Genomic DNA, 20616 nt, shown 5'->3' with positions numbered 1-20616 from the left:
TGAAAATGTAATCACATGTCAGTTCTAGTATAGTATATCTGTCCAATCAATACCCGTTTATCATCCACATTTCTTCTTGGTGTAGCAATTTTAATGGCCAGTGGTGTATGTTGCAAGCACTGGTCACCTCTAAGCTCAGCACCAGTTACTGACGGCGGGGTCAAAACAGATGGTGCCTACTCAGACCTCCTGAGATAGCTGATCGCCGAAGACGGTGACAAAGGAATCAGTAACACTCTAATCCTTCAGCATGCACATATACCCTGGTGCCACTGAATAAAGTCCTTCTCGATGTTGCAATTTTTTTCTCCGGCAGTGTATTATTTTCGTCCAACGGTCTTGCCGCAGTGATAACACAATTTCCCGTCTGATCATCGAAGTTAAGTGGTAACGGGCTTGGTTAGAACTTGGGTGGATCACCATCCGGGTCTACCGAGTGATGTTGACAAGCTAGGTGCACCCAGCCCTTATGAGGCCAATTGAGAAGCTACTTTATTGAGAAGTAGCGGCTCCGGTCGCGAAACCTGACAACGGCCAAAGAGCGGTTTGCTGACCACATGTCTCTCGGTATCCTCATCCGTTGACACCTAAGAGCTGAGGATAATACGGTGACCGGTTTGGGAGTGTTTGTTTGTTTGTGTGTTTGCTTTTAGTGTATTGTTTTCAGCAGTGATCCAGATGCCCCTAAAAGCAACTATTTTCTTACGTGTGATTTCATCTTACCTACTGACTACTGCTTTGGTCATGTTGTTGTCAACATAAATATAAAAAAATAAGCCCGAGCTTATACTTGTTTATGTATTTCGTAAGAGTTTAGTCACGTGATGGATGATGCATCATTGTTGTCGCCAGTATGAGAGTGCACCGCGAGCATCCTTCAAAAAATGGTTCAAGTGGCTCTGATCACTATGGGACTTAACGTCTAAGGTCATCAGTCCCCTAGAATTTAGAACTACTTAAACCTAACTAACCTAAGGACGTCACACACATACATGCCCGAGGCAGGATTCGAACCTGCGACCGTAGCGGTCGCGCGGTTCCAGACTGTAGCGCCTAGAACCGCTCGGCCACCCCGGCCGGCTGAGCATCCTTCATTGGAACAGTACTTTAAGACACAGTTTGAGACGGTCACCACATTGCTTTCAACTGAGTGACAAAATTGTACAGAAGAAGAAAAGATAACACAAACTGGTCAGTCTGAGGGAAGTAGCAGAGTAGCGGAATCGTTAATCTGTTTCTATAAGCCGACATGCGACATGGTGTCATGACCGCAATATCGAAAGAAGCAATGATAAGGCTGAACTGAAGTCGCCTCTCAGACCTTTTGCGCACGTAAGCATAAGGAGGTCTCTGAATCAACAATTTCAAGCATGTTTACAGTTATGCTACCCAGCAAAGCCTGACTGGATTTTTCGAATACATACATCACTGCCGCCAAGTAATGTGATCGCGGCCAGTGTGTTAGTTACCAGTTGTTGAGAAAGTGGGAAATGTTTCGAGATATTACTCGAATGCCCGTTGACCGAAGTGAATCATGTTCTCAAGCATTTCGTGAAATGGAAAGTCACCTTCTTCGATAATCGCGAAGATAATTTCTACATTAGTGGATAAAATGAACCAGATCTGCTACACTGAAGACTAGTCGTTGCTCAACGGGAGATCAGGCACGATGATTGCAGCTTCGGCGTTAATCTTAGTGCTTTTGGGTGAGTGTCTGATTTTGTCGCAGTTATTCAAAGATTTGAAATTAATGATTTAATAAGGATTTTCAACAAACGTTTTTAATAACGTGAACCGGTATTTAGTGTTTTATCGAGTCTCGAGCATTTCGAATGATGTGACGCTGGCCCCCATTTCTGTCTACCCTGTTCAAGTCTCTGTCCCGTTTTCGTCTAAAATCTGTTTTATTTTATACGTATTTTCATGTCTGTAGTTCTATCCTCTGTTGGAGTGATTATTATAGATTTACAACTGAAGTTTAAAATATTTTTGTCATTGTGTGGTCAATGCTCCTCTCCTTTCTTTTACATTATTAGTATTTGGTTACTCATTCATTCCAGATCTTTAAACACTGAGAAAGAAGTGTACGATAAACAATCGATCCCAACTGAGCAAATCTGTAGCGTTTAGTCGTTTAAATGAAAGTAATTTCTATCCTAGTTATTGTTACATGCAAGTATCATCAATCTTAAAGAGTAGACAGTATCACGCAACACTTAGACTCGAAGTATATCGCTAAATTCAGTTAGGGTAATTCTTCAATAACACGCTGTTTTCTTCAGTTGCCACCAATAAAGTGACATTATTTCCTAAAACTAGTCACGTATAATTGAAGAATTATCATTTTTTACGGATTGCTCGTCGCTTGTAACCCGATTATTCTTGAGTTTGAAGTGATGATGAATTACAATTGACGGAAATGTTGATCTACTATTTGCCTTTAAGTGTTTAGGTTAACTATAAAACGATGTGGACATGTTGATTCTCACGTTTAGGTACAACATGAGAATCATTTAAATGTGCGCCTAGACGACCCGCTGCTAACATAGCGGATTTGGCAGTATTCCTATCTTAGATTACAGGTTAGATGAATTAGAACAGATTTGACAAAAACGGTTGAGGTTGTCAAGATCAATGTTCGAATAGATATAGCAAACTTCCTTATCCCTAAGAATTCTTCTGACGCGCTCTGAATTTTAGCGCACTACTTTATTGAAGTAAACCTCCGTGGACTGGGATTCAAATCTCTGTCCGTCAGCTAACGCTGTACGGTCCAAATGTCAAGTGACAGAGTGAAAACTTAGGGTTACCAGGAGGTGTTCTCAGCTGTGTTGTACGCCACGAGGGTTTGCCATCTGTTACGGGGATCTGACATGCACACAGAAAGAATATGGGGCACAACATATCTTTCAAGACCAAGGATTTGCTTCATAATGAGTTTTCCACTTCTCTAAGACTACGGTCCACGGCAGTAGTTGATTGTAGGAAAGTCTTTAAGATAGTTGGGTAATGCGAAACGTGGTGCTGGAAATCTCCTTAAATACAGTCCATAAGCTGTGTTAAATGGGCGATCTTCTCGATACTGCTAAGAATTACTGTTTATATGCACTAACTAAATTTTCTCGTCTTCTAATAGCATATTAAGTGGTGCTTACAAAGCGGAAATGTTAACTTGTTCTATTGTGGTTGGTATTGGTTTTCATTCAGTTATAAGTTGAATAATTATATTTGTTCGCCCTAATTCAGTCCGTTCCCCGTGCATGTACCTACATCCAATTCATTATTTGTAGCATTACTTTATGATGATGTAGTCATACCGCAACGTTAGTTCGCTTACTAATCTTTCGATCAGTAATGATTGACAACTACCTGCAAAAAGAAATAACTTAGTTTATTGGACCGCTCTTCAGTTCCGACCAATTGCAGTGCACTTCGTCCATTGATAGAACATCAGACTCGATATGAGGTGTTGCTGTTTTCCGTTAAGAGATTTCAGTACCTTTCCAAATAGTAAATAACGTCAGTTAGACCTTAGACGTAATGTTGAACATGAAATAATTCGAAACTATTTGACATTTTTTTCGATCGGCTGAGTGAGTATCTGCACGTCATATGAATATCCAGAGAATCCTTCCGAGATGTGCCAGTTACTTTGTACAATATGATTTAATAATCACTATCGAACTACCAGAAGCTTATAAAGAAATCAAGAATGTTCCGATAAAATCCTAAAAAGCGAGAGCGAGGAAGAAAAAGAGCTTCAAACGATTGTTGTTAGCACCCATTATTCTGTTAACACAATATTTGGATTGACAGCTGAATATATGGTTCACCAGCCATGTGACTCGGCTGGTAGTTGAGGCTACGCAGTCTCAAAGTTCCCATAAACAAGACAGCGTTGCTAGAAGAGTCGCAATTAGACGGCGGCGTACATCTTCGTTGTGATAATCAGTCTCCGAAGTGTTTGATGGCTGTAGAGTCTTCTTACTCATCTGCAAAGTGGAATATTCGTCGTGAGAACGATGGCACAGCCATTGTTTGCATTTGTGTGGACGTTAATACGTTGTGCGATAGTACTTTTGCAGTTGATGATGTGGTCGCAATAAATGAATGCGTTTATTCGGAAGACACCTCAAAATCCACAGCTGGAAACTAAAATATGGCACTGGCACAAGGAGAGCAGCTAACTTGAGGCTTTGATCGAACCAAATGAGTTCATGTCGATTCTGTATACTTTCAAGAATTCCCATGTGACTTCATATGCGCGACTTCTTATTGCTGTATAAATCCAGGTCTTTCAATTTGACTAAAAACATTAACCTTCACTCTGTTTAGTTTCATTCTCCAGTTTGACTAACGCCTCCTGATTTTTTCTGTTTCATTCATTTATACTTGGTATTACACTTCGTTCCATTATCAGTAAAGTGCTAGCAATAACCGATAGCACTTAAGATAACCGATAACTATTATCTTAATGACGTTTATCAAACGTTTCGTGCTAGTATCCCCTCCTGTGAAGAACGCACAAAGGATGGACGATATATCGCTGCTCTAAAAGTGTGTAAACAAATGTGAAGAATCTCCAGAATATCAGAGACAGACCATCTCTCTTTTCAATATGCAGTTGTTTGATATACGATACGAGTTTCTTTTCACAGGAGGAGCAGACGAGATGCTCTAAATTCAGCCAAATAGCGCAGAAAGTTACTTCTTATTATGTAAATTTAATACTTTGCACTGAGATCTATTTCATGGCTTGACATTCGGCTTCAGAACTAGGCGAACCTAACTGAATTGCAGTATTAGCTTCCTGGGCAAGAGCGCTGCTGTTACCTTAATGTTAACATATTTTAAACTTGCATTATCTCTAGATTTGAATAACGGATTATCGTTTGTGAAGTATGATCACATTATGAAGCTAAATACGGCAGATGACACCACTTGAATCCTTTATTATAATTATATCTACAGCTTTATCAAATAGCAGAGCTCCCTACTCGTCTGCAGCATGCTTCAGAAACGATCATGTGTCTTCTGATGAGTAACATTAAGAGTTCTCCGTGTTTCGTTTTAATATACAGAAAGGAAAAAGTACGTATACGGTTCTGCAAGTATCTAACCAATCAAAAGTTTCCTCTACGAAGTCTTAGGCCAGTTTTAGAAGTCAGAGCTTGTAAGACGTCTTGGTCTCCTGACCTTCATTGCTTACATATTCCGCCCTCACAATCATATTCCGCTCATCAAGACGCTTCATGCTTACATATTCCGCTCTCACAATCATATTCCGCACATCAAGACACTTCATTCAAACCCAAACTCGATAAGATAAAATCAATGTTGTATGAATTCATGTAAACGATATGCAATTAACAAGTAAGCGCACCGTGGTTGAAATACTCGAGGCTGGCATACGCACATATATTCCAGACACTACGTCACAGAAGCTTTTAGTTCGGGAGAGAAACTGCACAACGGGACGCCGGTCCCTTCAGAGGACGACCCAGCCTATGTCGGCCGGTGACCACCCGTGTAGCGGACAGCGTGGGCCCGAGTGAAAGGGGGGAACAACCCCATGTTCGGCTTAAAAGCAAATTCCGCTACATTGTGTGGGAGCGGCCAGCCTACGCATTCTTTACACATAGCACCCAGTTTCAGAGATTTTCACAGAGAGACAGCAAACGCCAAACGCCAATGCTACAGGTTTCCGGATTGGTCGCCTTAAACGAAACGTCATTCTCCCGTTTTAGAAGAGCAATGCTGATTGGCAGACGATATTTCTGACGTCTTGAGCTGAAGGAATAATGGATGAGACCGAAAGATATACCCCTTCACATCTGGCGTGAGAGGTGCTGTTCTGTTGTCGCTCTTGGAGCGAGGAACAAGTCACTCCTCTGTACTTCACTGGGAGAGCCCCTCTGTCGAGAGCGAATTGAAGTGCTACTCTATAGGTCAATCCAGATAGAACGAGAGTTATCTTATTTGCAAGCAGCGAGCGGCGCAGACAGCAGTCATCGCAGCTTACGGTATTGTGTGCAACAGCTCTTGCGAGCCCCATATTTCCTCCACAACAGTACACTTCACTGCATTTCACATGCGACAGCCTCGACCGTACCTAGCAACATTCTAAAGGATAATTATTCAAGTTGAGCAGGCGCGCCTCTCAGCCATTCTGCCAAATCAACAACCATCTTAAACTTTGTATAGAAATTTCATTAGCGAATCCTATCCTTGAGAGGTAACTTCACATTCCGAAAAGAGCCAGGATATAACTTGTTTAATTTCTAACTAAAAGTGCCATTGTGATTTTTTCATAATTTTTGCAAAATAAATAATAACTTTCGTTAGTTTCATGTTTTTCTTACATTAACTAGCACTACTCCAGTACCCAAGTATCCCACTAGTTACGTAAGAAATTTCGTGAATTTTTGTGTCATTTCCTTACAGTGGACGACTCCAGAAGATATTTATTGCTGAAAGTTTTTCAGGCATTTCTTTTTAGAACATTAAGAGCGTCTGTCTGACTTCTGTAGTAGTGTGGGGGTGTAAATTGCATCTTGCAGGAGCCACAGGGTAAAGGGTACATCTCAGATTAATCCGTTGCGCAGAATAACAGAATAACAGATCAACCCCACACCTCAGAAGCTTGTCACTGAAAACTGTATCTTCAAACTTTATAAGACGTTATTCACGAAATTATCGCTCCTTCTTCTGGAATATTGAGCTGAGCTGCAGCACTGTCACAGCGGTTGAACAATCCCGATACTACTGCTGTGAGGTGTTCTCATTTTTCATTATTCTTATTTCAATTACTAACCCCATGGTCGGAATTGCTTGTTTAATTATTCTAATTCCAAACAAATATTTGCCTGGTACCTTCTCAATTTTTTCCAGTTGTTTTCTATATTACTGTACTTAGTGATTATGTGAGTGGAATATTAGACAGATGAAATAGCATTTCAGTTACTGTACTTCCCGGTGCAACAGCATTCATTCGACTCAAGCAGACTTGTTAATTTCTGGCCATGGACAAGTTGCCAAATTTTGAAATCCTTACTCTGTTACCGGTTGTTACACACATCAGTCTCGCTTCTATGATACTACTGGAGAGCTTTTCTCGGTGGTTTGAACTTAGGTGGTGTGTTGGGGCTTATGGGCGCTCAACATCGAGGTCATCAGCGCCCTTGAACTTAGGATATATCACTGTCATCCACCTGTTTCTTCGTTGGCACTTAATAGAACTCTGTCAATTGCAGCTCGTGTGCTAACATCTTTACTCTTTGCCCCTGTGAAATTAAGTAATTGAACTTCTTGTGTTCATCAAAAATTCTCTTAATTTAACTTTTTCAGGACAAAATGTAGAACCTAAATGCACAGGCAGAACACATCAGCTGAAATCACATACTGACATCTCTTGGCTATAAGTAATGCACTGTAATTAAATTCTTCCGTCGTTTGTCGGAGTTTATATGCCACAATATGAGCGATATAGAAATGCCATGGCACACACAACGCTTTCCAAGTTTAGGGATCTGAAAATTTCCCATGCGGCTGTTGAGAATAATTTCAATATTCTGGACTCTCCTTGCCTAACTCCTCTTCAAATTCTGAATCTCCTACTACTCAGAGTAAGTCAGCTGCGTCAGCTTCAGTGTCTAACGGCTGCTGGTTGTAAAACTGCTCTCCCTCTCCCTCTATATGCGAGTACTTAAAATGTTCGTTTAGCGGTCGCAGATTTAAAGAAGTCCGTCGAAATTGATTTAGTTACAGGCGAAGAAGTTATCTACTGGAGAACAAGAGAAAGTTAAGAGTGGGTATCCGTTTGCCTATTGCGAATCACATGTCTCTGATTTGATCTTTGACGTCGTTGACTGCATTTTTGCATTGAAATATAATATAAAATATAATGTCGTTGGTTGCAGTTAGTGTTTAAGAAGAGATGCTTGCAGTTAACGTCGATGTTATCAGACAACAAATCTAAACTAACAATCGTGATTGTCTTACAATATTATTCTGGAATATTTCCTATGAAATTTACTGAATCTTAAAATAAATGCTGTTTCCGGAAAGTAACATTTCTCATTAAGCACGCAAGATTTTTAACCATGAGCATTTGTGCCACTAATCTTACGATGAGTTTCGTTCATAATTGATCATTACATTAATTCCACTGAACTGTTTACTTCATATTTTCCTTTTTGCCGCATTTGCACAGGCGACGTCATACGTGAGCGAATTGTTGCGAACGTTACGCGGCTAGGCGACCACTTGAAAATGTCAGTCGCTAGCAGTTGAATAAATTGTCTTACATGAGCGAAGGACGCTGTCAATTGGTTTGATATTTTCGCTCGAAGTGGAGGCGGATTGCGGTTAGTGTTTCAAGTTACATTGTGTAAAATTGCGATCAGTGGCTATTCAGGAACATATCCCCTTCAAACCACTGTGAAGTGCATGAGACAGGATACGTCCCATTATATCAGTTCCCGTTCCGCTCAGTTGTTTTGCTCAGAAGAGCTTGTTCTGCTGACTCCAAAAAGTCTAGCGATCTGTCGTCACAAGCCTTTAAAACTGAATGGGAGTGACAGAAGGATGTGAATTCTCAATATCTATTATGTAGTCACATATTCGACAATTACTGTAAATTTGCTATTCACCAACTACAGTACCATGCAGAAGCAATTGAAAGAACTAAACTAAGAAAATGACGACTTTATATACACTATGTGATCAAAAGTATCCGGACACCCCCAAAAACATACGTTTTTCATATTAGGTGAATTTTCCTGCCACCTACTGTCAGGTACTCCATATCAGCGACCTCAGTAGTCATTAGAAATCGTGAGAGCGCAGAATGGGGAGCTCCGCGGAACTCACGGACTTCGAACGTGGTCAGGTGACTGGGTGTCACTTGTGCCATACGTTTGTACGCGAGATTTCCGCACCCCTAAACATCCCTAGATCAACTGTTTCCTATGTGATATTGAAGTGGAAACGTGAAGAGACACGTACAGCGCAAAAGCGTACAGGCCGACCTCGTCTGTTGACTGACAGGGACCGCCGACAGTTGAAGAGGGTCGTAATGTGTAATAGCAGACATCTATCCAGACCATCACACAGGAATTCCAGATTCTATCAGGATCCACTGCAAGTACTATGACAGTTAGGCGGGAGGTGAGAAAACCTGGATTTCATGGTCGAGCGGCTGCTCATAAGCCATACAGCACGCCGGTAAACGCCAAACGACGCCTCGCTTGGTGTAAGGAGCGTAAACATTGGACGATCTAACATCGGAAAAACGTTGTGTGGGGTGACGAATCTCAGTACACAATGTGGCGATCCAATGGCAGGGTGTGGGTATGGCGAATGCCCAGTGAATGTCATCTGCCACCGTGTGTAGTGGCAACAGTAAAATTCGGAAGCGATGCTGTTATGGTGTGGTCGTGTTTTTCATGGAGGGGGCTTGCACCCCTTGTTGTTTTGCGTGGCACTATCACAGCATAGGCCTACATTCATATTTTAAGCACCTTCTTACTTCCTACTGGTGAAGAGCAATTCGGGGATGGCGATTGCATTTTTCATCACAATCTACCGGCTGGTGTGGCCGTGCGGTTCTAGGCGCTTCAGTCTGGAACCGCGTGACCGCTACGGTCGCAGGTTCGAATCCTGCCTCGGGCATGTATGTGTGTGATGTCCTTAGGTTAGTTAGGTTTAAGTAGTTCTAAGTTCTAGGGGATTGATGACCACAGATGTTAAGTCCCATAGTGCTCAGAGCCATTTTTTCATCACAATCGAGCACCTGTTCATAATGCACGGCCTGTGGCGGAGTGATTACACGACAGTAACATACCTGTAATGGATTGGCCCGCACAGAGTCCTGACCTAAATCCTATACAGCACCTTTGGGATGTTTTGGAACGCCGACTTTACGCCAGGCCTCACCGACCGACGTCGAAACCTCTCCTTGTGCAGCACTTCGTGAAGAATGGGCTGCCATTCCCCAAGAAACCTTCCAGCACCTGATTGAATGTATGCTTGCGAGAATGAAATCTGTCATCAAGGCTAAGGGTGGGCCAACACCATACTGAATTCCAGCATTACCATGGAGGGCGCCACGAACTTGTAAGTCATTTTTAAGCCAGGTGTCCGGATAATTTTGATCAAAAAGTGTATAACTGCGAAGTACGTTGGTTAAGTCAATGGGCATGCCTGGAATGATTTTTCTATGTAAATTTATGATAGAAAAATGGGTCCAGGAACGAAAATTAGAACATTCAGAATGGACTGGAGACTTTGCACTTTAAATGGATTTGACAGCTCATTTCCTACAGTCAGATATTGCAAGGCGAGAAATAGCGTGTTTATGATTTGACGGGGATGCATTTAAAAAGATAATCGCATTGTAGAAGGGACAAATTAAGACAAACAAAGCCGATTTTCCTAAGCTCACTGATGTTAAAGAAATCGTAAGGTTTGAAGAATTCATCGTGACCTTGAAAGAATTACAAGGGTAGTTTTCTAAACGTTTTTAGGATATTGCCAATGTAACATCTTGTTTCGAGACCGTTTGCCGTTTCAGTTGAAAGCGCTCCTGTGCACGTGCAGATGTCGTGTCTGTGACGGTCTTGGCTGCAGATTTCCAGAACTGCGTTATCGAATGGGGATTTGGAGGAGTCCCCTTGAGATGTCGGGGGTGCACTACACGAAGGAAGAAGCTACTCGGCTAGCAGAGTACTTGTAGAGAGTACATGAGGGATATTTAGGCTAGAAGGTAGTTTGAGGTGCTCTGATGATCATTCGCCAGTCGAAGCGCAGCAAGGGAAGTTACGCCGCGTCAAAATTTTATTAGTAAACTGTCGAAGTGTTCGTAACAAAGTTGACGAATGTACTATCCCCCAGAAAATATCTCGCGCTAAGGTTATTCTTGGGACCGAGAGCTGGCTTAAACCCTAAGTGGAAAGCTCTGAGATATTTATCGAGTTGTGGAATATATATCGAAAAGACAGATTAGAGACCATAGGAGGGGGCGTGTTCATTGCAGTTGACAAAGTATTGTCTCTATTCAGGTCGAAGAGGAGTGCAACATTGAAGTTATCTGGTCGCGTATAACAGGTGTAAGTGGAGTCAAGTTAACTGTCGACGTTTTTACCGGCCACCGGATTCTGCTGTGACAGTTCTAGAGTCATTCAAAGAAAGTCTGCTGTCAATAGCGCGTAAGCCTACCGGAGTGGCCGAGCTGTTCTAGGCGCTACAGTCTGGAACCGCGCGACCGCTACGGCCGCAGGTTCGAATCCTGCCTCGGGCATGGATGTGTGTGATGTCTTTAGGTTAGTTAGGTTTAAGTAGTTCTAAGTTCTAGGGGACTGATGACCTCAGCAGTTAAGTCCCATAGTGCTCAGAGCCATTTGAACCATCTGAATAGCGCGTAAATACCCAGATCATACAATATTAGTTGGAAGCGACTTTACCCTACGTATTATAGAGTAGGATCTTTGGCTTCATTGCATGGAGTTCAGACAGACAGTCATGCGAAATACTTTTGAACATGTTTTCTGAAAACTGCCTTGAGCAGCTAGCTCGGCAGCCTAACACACAATGGAAATACCTTAGACCTTGTAGCTACAAATAGGCCGGATCGTATCGACAGTGTCAGTATAGAAACATGAATCAGCGATAATAGTATCGTTGTATCAACTATTGTTACGAAAGTTAATAAATCAGTGAAGAAGGCTAGGAGAGGGTTTCTGCTAGATAGCGCACATAAGCAGTTGTTAGCATCTCACTCAGAGAGTGAAATGGCGTCACTTTTTACCAGTAAGATGGGTGTGGAGGGATTATGGGCAAAGTTCAAGCAGAGTGTAAATCGTGGTCTGGAGGGTTATGTGCCTAGTAAATGGGTGAAGGATGGGAAAGACCCACCACGGTTTAATAGCAAATTTCGAAAGATGCTAGGGAAGAAGAGACTGTTGAACTCTCGTTTCAAAAGAGAAATCACAAATGACGACAATTAAAGGCTATTAGAGATTCGTTCGTGTGTGGAAAGATCAAAGTGCGAAGCATACAACAGCTACAACCGTCATTCCTTGGCAAAAGATATGGCAGAGAACCTGGGAAAATTCTGGTGCTATGCAAAATCACTAAGCGGGTCTACGGCTTCCATTCAGCCCCTTGTTGACCAGTCTGGTGTGGCAGTTTAAGATAGCAAAACGAAAGCTTAAGTTTTAAATTTCGCACTCAAGAAATCGTTCATACGCGAGAATCGTACCAACATGCCGTCATTTGACCATCGGACAGACTCCCATATGGAAGACAAAACAACAAGTACGCCAGGCGTAGAGAAACAACTGAATGATTTGAAAGCAAATAAGTCAGCAGGTGTGGATGGAATCCCATTTCGGTTTTACGAAGAGTGCTCTACGGCACTGGCTCCTTATATAGCCTGCATTTATCGCGAATCTTTCGACCAGCACAAAGTCCCACACGACTGAAAAAAACGCAGATGACTGCTGTGTAAAAGAATGGACCGCAAAATTACAAACCAGTATCCCTGACTTCGATTTGCTGCATCCTTCAAAATATTTTCAGTTCGAATGTAGCAGATTTTCTTCAGACCGAGAAGCTTATGTCCGCAAATCTGCACGGTTTTAGAAAGCATCGCTCGCGTGAAACTCAGCTTGCCCTTTTCTCATTGCACATGAAGGGTAACAGGCAGATTCGATCTTTAGATTTCCGGATAGATTTCCGGATGAGACGGTGCCCCATTGCAGGCTCTTAACGAAGTTTCGAGCATATGGAACCAGCTCACAGATACGTGAGTGGCTCGAAGACTTATTAAGTAGTAGAAGCTGGTAGGTTGTCCTCGACGGCGAGTGTTGATCAGAAAAAAAGCTACCGTCAGGAATGCCCCAGGGAAGTGCGATGGGACAGCTGTTGTTCTATATACACATAAACGATTTGGCGGACAGGGTGGGCAGCAACATGCGTTTGTCTGTCAGATGAGTGGCAGGAAGATACAAGATGACTTAGACAAAATTTGTAGTTGGTGTGATCAATGGCAGCTAGCTATAAATGTGGGCAAATGTAAGTTAATGTGGATGAAGAGGAAAAACAAACCTGAGCCGGCCGGGGTGGCCGCGCGGTTCTAGGCGCTACAGTCAGGAACCGCGCGACCGCTACGGTCGCAGGTTCGAATCCTGCCTCGGGCATGGATGTGTGTGATGTCCTTAGGTTAGTTAGGTTTAAGTAGTTCTAAGTTCTAGGGGACTGATGACCTTAGAAGTTAAGTCCGATAGTGCTCAGAACCAAAAACAAACCTGTTATATTAGGATACTGCGATAGTAGGGTACTGCTTGTCATTTAAATATATGGTCATAATGTTTCAAAGCGATATGAAATGGAACGAGTATGTGAGGACTATGGAAGGGAAGGTGAATGGTCGACTTCGGTTTATTGGGAGAATTTTAGGAAAGCGTTGTTCATCTACGAAAGAGACCGCATATAGAACGCTGGTGCCACCTATTCTTGAATACTGCGTGACTGTTTGGGATGCGTACCAGATCGGACTGAAGGACATCAAAAATGTTCAAATGTGTGTGAATTTCTAAGGGACCAAACTGCCGAGGTCATCGGTCTCTGGTCTTACACACTACTTAAACTAACTTAAGACTTTTATCCATTGTGGATGTGGAACACTGCGACTGTGGTGTGAAAAGGTTTTCAGAAATTACTGCAACCAGTCGCCTTTTATGTAGATGTATTTTATTTAACCATGACCGGTTTCGAGCTGCCTAGCAACTCATCATCAGATGGTATATACATTTAGTGCTTTTTTTGTACCCATTGTGTGGGTGGTTGAGTATCTGTGGCTAAACAGAAACGAGAACAAATAATCGCTACATGTGGTACAGTCACACGAAATATTTACAGAATAATTTATGTTTAACGTATAAGAGCAAATAATCACTACATGTGGTACAGTTACATGAAATATTTACAGTTTAATTTACGTTTTGAGGTGTTACTTACAGATAAATCTTTCTGCAGGTATATATATCTCTTTTAGGACGTATTTTTGAAACCATTGTGTCTTGTTTTTCACAATTACACAAGTTAAAACTTTCACTAGATGTATATTACTTTTATGAGGCACTGTTGGAAACATATATCTTGTTTTTCGTAAACATCGCTGAACACACTTAGCCACAGATACGAATACAGGATTTACACATTATAAACAAGCCAAAGATTGCAATATAACTACAGTATCAAAGATTTCAAGTTGACCAGAGGCATTATTAGTCATCGCACACACTGACAAGAGATTTGTCTTTATTACATAGAAAATAAATGTAAATTAGCTTAAACTATTAAAATATTTATTTATAAATTAACTGTGCAATTTTAACAGGTATATAAAACTAATTTTTTTTTTACATAATATTTCAGTTACATTTAAGATTATTGGTATTGAGAGTATTATGACAGCTAATTTCTTGCTCCTTCCATTGGCTGATCTTGGCATATGATGTCAGGGATGAGAGGTTGATGGTTAACTTGAAATAATAAGTAATGCTGGTACTTGAAAGGGTGTGGAAAAGGAGTTAGCGGTGGGGGGGGGGGGGGTGTATAGGAAAAAGAAGAGGGGGGGGCATATTGTTTCTGAATGACTGTTTAGTTTTTTAAGTTCAAAGAATCCTTAAAATTCTGAAAGAAGGAGTTATTCGCCAATTCTGTCTGCTCATTTAAAATGGTATGTGGGGAATTATGTTTGTGGGTGAAAATCTCTAATTGTTCGAGAAGATCCATCTTGAATCCCTTGTCTACAGTGTGTAGGATTTGAAGGTTAGTTTTAATGTCTGTTATGGAATGTTTATTATATGCTAGATGGGTAGCAAAAGTGGATCTATTTAAGTTGTTTAGGCGAAGTGCATCAGTGTGCTCTTTGTATCGGATCTCAAAATTTCTACCTGTTTGCCCTATGTAGTAGCAGGAGCAGCTGTCACATCTTAATTTATATATACCAGATTTTTGGTAGGGTGTGCTGGCTATTTTGGTGTTGTGGACTATTTTGTTCTGTATTTTGTTGTTAGTGTGAAAACTTATTTTGACATTATGTGGTTTGAATAGCTTAGCAAGTTTGTATGAGATATTGCCGAGAAACGGCATACAAACGAATTTGGTTTCTTCTGCTACTGAGGTCTGGCTTGCTGGTTTTGCTTTGTTAGATATAATGTTTTTATCTAATTTTTCAATTATGCTTGGGTCATAAGCATTGTTTGATGCTATTGTTTTTAATATATTGATTTCATTAATTTTTGCAGTAGGATCAGCTTGAATCTTGTTGATACGGTTAAGTGCTGATTTGAAAAAAGCTAGTTTATGCTGATTTGGGTGGCATGATGTATTGTTTATTATGACATCTGAAGTGGTGGGTTTCCTATATATCTGAAATTTATGTTTGTTGTTGTGATGTGTTATGTTTAGGTCAAGAAAATAGATACCTTTTTGGGTTTGGTGTTCTACTGTGAACTGTATTTTGGGGTGAACATTATTAAGTTTACCAGCTAAGGCCTCAATTTCAGTGGCTGTCCCATCATATAACAACAGGGTGTCATCAACATATCGTTTATAATAAATGATTTTGTCTGTTTCTATTGGGTTTGCTTTAAAGAATTTAATTTCAAGATCATTAATGTAGATGTCAGCAAGAAGGCCAGCTAGACTACTGCCCATTGCTAGACCATCATGTTGAATATATATTTTGTTGTTGAAGGTGAAGTAATTGTGGGACAGCACTAATTCAAGTAAATCCATCAGCTCACAGATTTCCATGTCACTTAACTTTTTATGTTGTAATAAGTTATTTTTTATTATCCGAAGTGTGTCTATTATAGGTATGTTTGTGTACAGGTTGACAATATCAAGGGATGCAAAGTTAGCTGCATTGGGAATGGAAATTTCTCTGATACTGTCAATCAAATCATAGGTGTTTTTTATGGAATAATTGGTTGGGAATGTATAATATTTCTTGAGTATTTCATGCAGTTTTTTAGTCACTTTGTACCCTGGGCTATTTATGGAATTCACAATCGGGCGTATCGGGTGTCCATCTTTATGAATTTTAGGTTGTGATCTAAGCTTTGGTGCTGTAGGGTTCATTATAACACATTGTTTGGCTTCAATGGATGTCAGCAGAAAGTTACAATTTTTTAACATGTCTTTTATTTTAGCTTGGTATTTGGGAGTGGGGTCAGATTTCAACTCAGTTATGTTGTTATTCTTGAAAAATTCTAGGGTTTTCTTAATGTAAAGACCTAATAACTAACACCAAAATAGCATGTATAGCATCAAAACTAGATCAGAATGATCAAAATGCTCTAGCCCATGATGCAAACAAAATAATAAAGAAAACCATAGATGTACAAAGGCTCCATAGTAATAAACAAGATGAATCTGCAACACTGAAACAAATTAACAAAAAGCTAACAAACAGTAGTGCCCTTGTTGTTAAATCTGACAAAGGCAGCACAGCCGTGATAATGTACGAGTTGAAATCTGACCCCACTCCCAAATACCAAGCTAAAATAAAAGACATGTTAAAAAATTGTAACTTTCTGCTGACATCCATTGAAGCCAAACAATGTGTTATAATGAACCCTACAGCACCAAAGCTTAGATCACAACCTAAAATTCATAAAGATGGACACCCGATACGCCCGATTGTGAATTCCATAAATAGCCCAGGGTACAAAGTGACTAAAAAACTGCATGAAATACTCAAGAAATATTATACATTCCCAACCAATTATTCCATAAAAAACACCTATGATTTGATTGACAGTATCAGAGAAATTTCCATTCCCAATGCAGCTAACTTTGCATCCCTTGATATTGTCAACCTGTACACAAACATACCTATAATAGACACACTTCGGATAATAAAAAATAACTTATTACAACATAAAAAGTTAAGTGACATGGAAATCTGTGAGCTGATGGATTTACTTGAATTAGTGCTGTCCCACAATTACTTCACCTTCAACAACAAAATATATATTCAACATGATGGTCTAGCAATGGGCAGTAGTCTAGCTGGCCTTCTTGCTGACATCTACATTAATGATCTTGAAATTAAATTCTTTAAAGCAAACCCAATAGAAACAGACAAAATCATTTATTATAAACGATATGTTGATGACACCCTGTTGTTATATGATGGGACAGCCACTGAAATTGAGGCCTTAGCTGGTAAACTTAATAATGTTCACCCCAAAATACAGTTCACAGTAGAACACCAAACCCAAAAAGGTATCTATTTTCTTGACCTAAACATAACACATCACAACAACAAACATAAATTTCAGATATATAGGAAACCCACCACTTCAGATGTCATAATAAACAATACATCATGCCACCCAAATCAGCATAAACTAGCTTTTTTCAAATCAGCACTTAACCGTATCAACAAGATTCAAGCTGATCCTACTGCAAAAATTAATGAAATCAATATATTAAAAACAATAGCATCAAACAATGCTTATGACCCAAGCATAATTGAAAAATTAGATAAAAACATTATATCTAACAAAGCAAAACCAGCAAGCCAGACCTCAGTAGCAGAAGAAACCAAATTCGTTTGTATGCCGTTTCTCGGCAATATCTCATACAAACTTGCTAAGCTATTCAAACCACATAATGTCAAAATAAGTTTTCACACTAACAACAAAATACAGAACAAAATAGTCCACAACACCAAAATAGCCAGCACACCCTACCAAAAATCTGGTATATATAAATTAAGATGTGACAGCTGCTCCTGCTACTACATAGGGCAAACAGGTAGAAATTTTGAGATCCGATACAAAGAGCACACTGATGCACTTCGCCTAAACAACTTAAATAGATCCACTTTTGCTACCCATCTAGCATATAATAAACATTCCATAACAGACATTAAAACTAACCTTCAAATCCTACACACTGTAGACAAGGGATTCAAGATGGATCTTCTCGAACAATTAGAGATTTTCACCCACAAACATAATTCCCCACATACCATTTTAAATGAGCAGACAGAATTGGCGAATAACTCCTTCTTTCAGAATTTTAAGGATTCTTTGAACTTAAAAAACTAAACAGTCATTCAGAAACAATATGCCCCCCCTCTTCTTTTTCCTATACACCCCCCCCCCCACCGCTAACTCCTTTTCCACACCCTTTCAAGTACCAGCATTACTTATTATTTCAAGTTAACCATCAACCTCTCATCCCTGACATCATATGCCAAGATCAGCCAATGGAAGGAGCAAGAAATTAGCTGTCATAATACTCTCAATACCAATAATCTTAAATGTAACTGAAATATTATGTAAAAAAAAAAAATTAGTTTTATATACCTGTTAAAATTGCACAGTTAATTTATAAATAAATATTTTAATAGTTTAAGCTAATTTACATTTATTTTCTATGTAATAAAGACAAATCTCTTGTCAGTGTGTGCGATGACTAATAATGCCTCTGGTCAACTTGAAATCTTTGATACTGTAGTTATATTGCAATCTTTGGCTTGTTTATAATGTGTAAATCCTGTATTCGTATCTGTGGCTAAGTGTGTTCAGCGATGTTTACGAAAAACAAGATATATGTTTCCAACAGTGCCTCATAAAAGTAATATACATCTAGTGAAAGTTTTAACTTGTGTAATTGTGAAAAACAAGACACAATGGTTTCAAAAATACGTCCTAAAAGAGATATATATACCTGCAGAAAGATTTATCTGTAAGTAACACCTCAAAACGTAAATTAAACTGTAAATATTTCATGTAACTGTACCACATGTAGTGATTATTTGCTCTTATACGTTAAACATAAATTATTCTGTAAATATTTCGTGTTACTGTACCACATGTAGCGATTATTTGTTCTCGTTTCTGTTTAGCCACAGATACTCAACCACCCACACAATGGGTACAAAAAAGCACTAAATGTATATACCATCTGATGATGAGTTGCTAGGCAGCTCGAAACCGGTCATGGTTAAATAAAATACATCTACATAAAAGGCGACTGGTTGCAGTAATTTCTGAAAACCTTTAAACTAACTTATGCTAAGAACACCACACACCTATTCCCGAGGGAGGACTCGAACCTCCGGCGGGAGCGGCCGTGCAGTCCGTCACACGGCGCCCAAGACCGCTCGGCCACTCCGCACGGCTGAAGGACATCGAAGCAGTTCAGAGGCGGGCTGCTAGGTTTGTTACTGGTAGTTTCGAAAAACACGTAAGAGTTACGGAGATGCTTCTGGACCTCAAATGATAATCCCTGGAGGAAAGGTGACATTCTTTTCGAAGAAAACTACTGAGAAAATTTAGAGAACCGCCATTTGAAGCTGACTGCCGAATAATTCTGCTGCCGCCAACATACATTGCGCGTAAGGACAACGAAGGTAAAATACGAGAAATTATGACATACGGTGTAATATAGATAGTCATTTTTCCCTCGCTGCGAGTGGAACAGGAAAGGGAATGACTAGTATGAGGTTGCGGAAGTGCTACAATATTTTGACCAATATACGTATGAGAAAGAACTTTTTTCGACAATGAACCTAATAAATCATAATTACGAGACAACCCGAACGTGAAAATCAGTGAAATTGTCTGCATCTGTCACTGTGCCGACAACTTGTAAGATATAAAAATTATATTACGTCTGCAACACACCAAAAATTATTAAGCAATATTGAAAATAGTTTTATTTTTTGTTGTGTGTCGTTGAGAAATGTGAAATATAAAACCAAGTTGTATGCACTGCGGCTACATTTCCATTTAAATATGGCGTGTTTGCAGTTTTCCGCAGTTCCTCCTCCTCACACTCAGGCGGTCGGGGAAATGTGCAGCTGGCTGAGCACTAAGACACTCGTGCCGGGGCACGGCACGCGAGCACAATACTTGGGCACTCCTACTGTAATACGTGAAAGAACCAAGTTTTTTACCAAACAGTTTTCTTAAAATCGGATGATAATTATTTCATAGTGCCCATCATGTCCACTCAAGAGCTTCAGCTGCAGCTGCACTGCACATGTACATGTACGATGAATATCCGCGTCACACCGTCATGTTGAACCGGTCGAATGTTTGCATGGTACGCATCAGTTAAGTTCCATTGGATGAAGTGTTTGCGCGAAAAAAATTAATTTTCAAGACGACAATGCCTAGTGGCAGCCCGCCTCAGAGAACTTATTACCTTGGTCGATAAAATGTACATAAAGGTACGCCTGACTAATAAGCTGGGCAGGTTTGAGAACATGCTTACCCACAAGCAATGTACCCTCCTCCCACCAATACTGTCAGACATTAGTTGGACTTCCTTTTTCTGTGGAGGGGGAAGGGTGTATCGTCAGTTATCTGAGTTCATATAGCCCGTCACGATCAGTTACAAGCTCTTCACCTCAATTATAGCTTGAGTCCTCTACTATGTATTGGACACATTCCACTCTCTGTCTGCATCACAGTTTTTACTATCTACAACTCTCCCAAGTACTGTGTAACTTACCTGTATTTCTTGATGGGTTAATAAATGTCCTATGATATTTCCTTTTTCTTATCAATGCTTTACAAATGT

At 40.2% G+C, this 20616-nt stretch overlaps 1 protein-coding gene across 1 annotated transcript in view; it reads left to right on the top strand.

The window, feature by feature from the left end:
- Positions 1-1653: 1653 nt before the first annotated feature.
- Positions 1654-20616, top strand: part of LOC126161022 (lysosomal acid glucosylceramidase-like) — a 174899-nt gene continuing 155936 nt past the window's right edge. Inside the window, exon 1 of the mRNA XM_049916957.1 lies at positions 1654-1706. Within this exon, the coding sequence (XP_049772914.1) occupies positions 1670-1706 (37 nt within the window). The 5' untranslated portion in view covers positions 1654-1669. The remainder of the gene's footprint in view (positions 1707-20616) is intronic.

The sequence above is a fragment of the Schistocerca cancellata genome, chromosome 1, assembly GCF_023864275.1.
Source record: "Schistocerca cancellata isolate TAMUIC-IGC-003103 chromosome 1, iqSchCanc2.1, whole genome shotgun sequence".
Taxonomy (NCBI): Eukaryota; Metazoa; Arthropoda; class Insecta; order Orthoptera; family Acrididae; genus Schistocerca; species Schistocerca cancellata.
The sequence above is the reverse complement of the archived record's forward strand: the minus strand, read 5'-3'. Positions and strand labels throughout refer to the sequence as shown.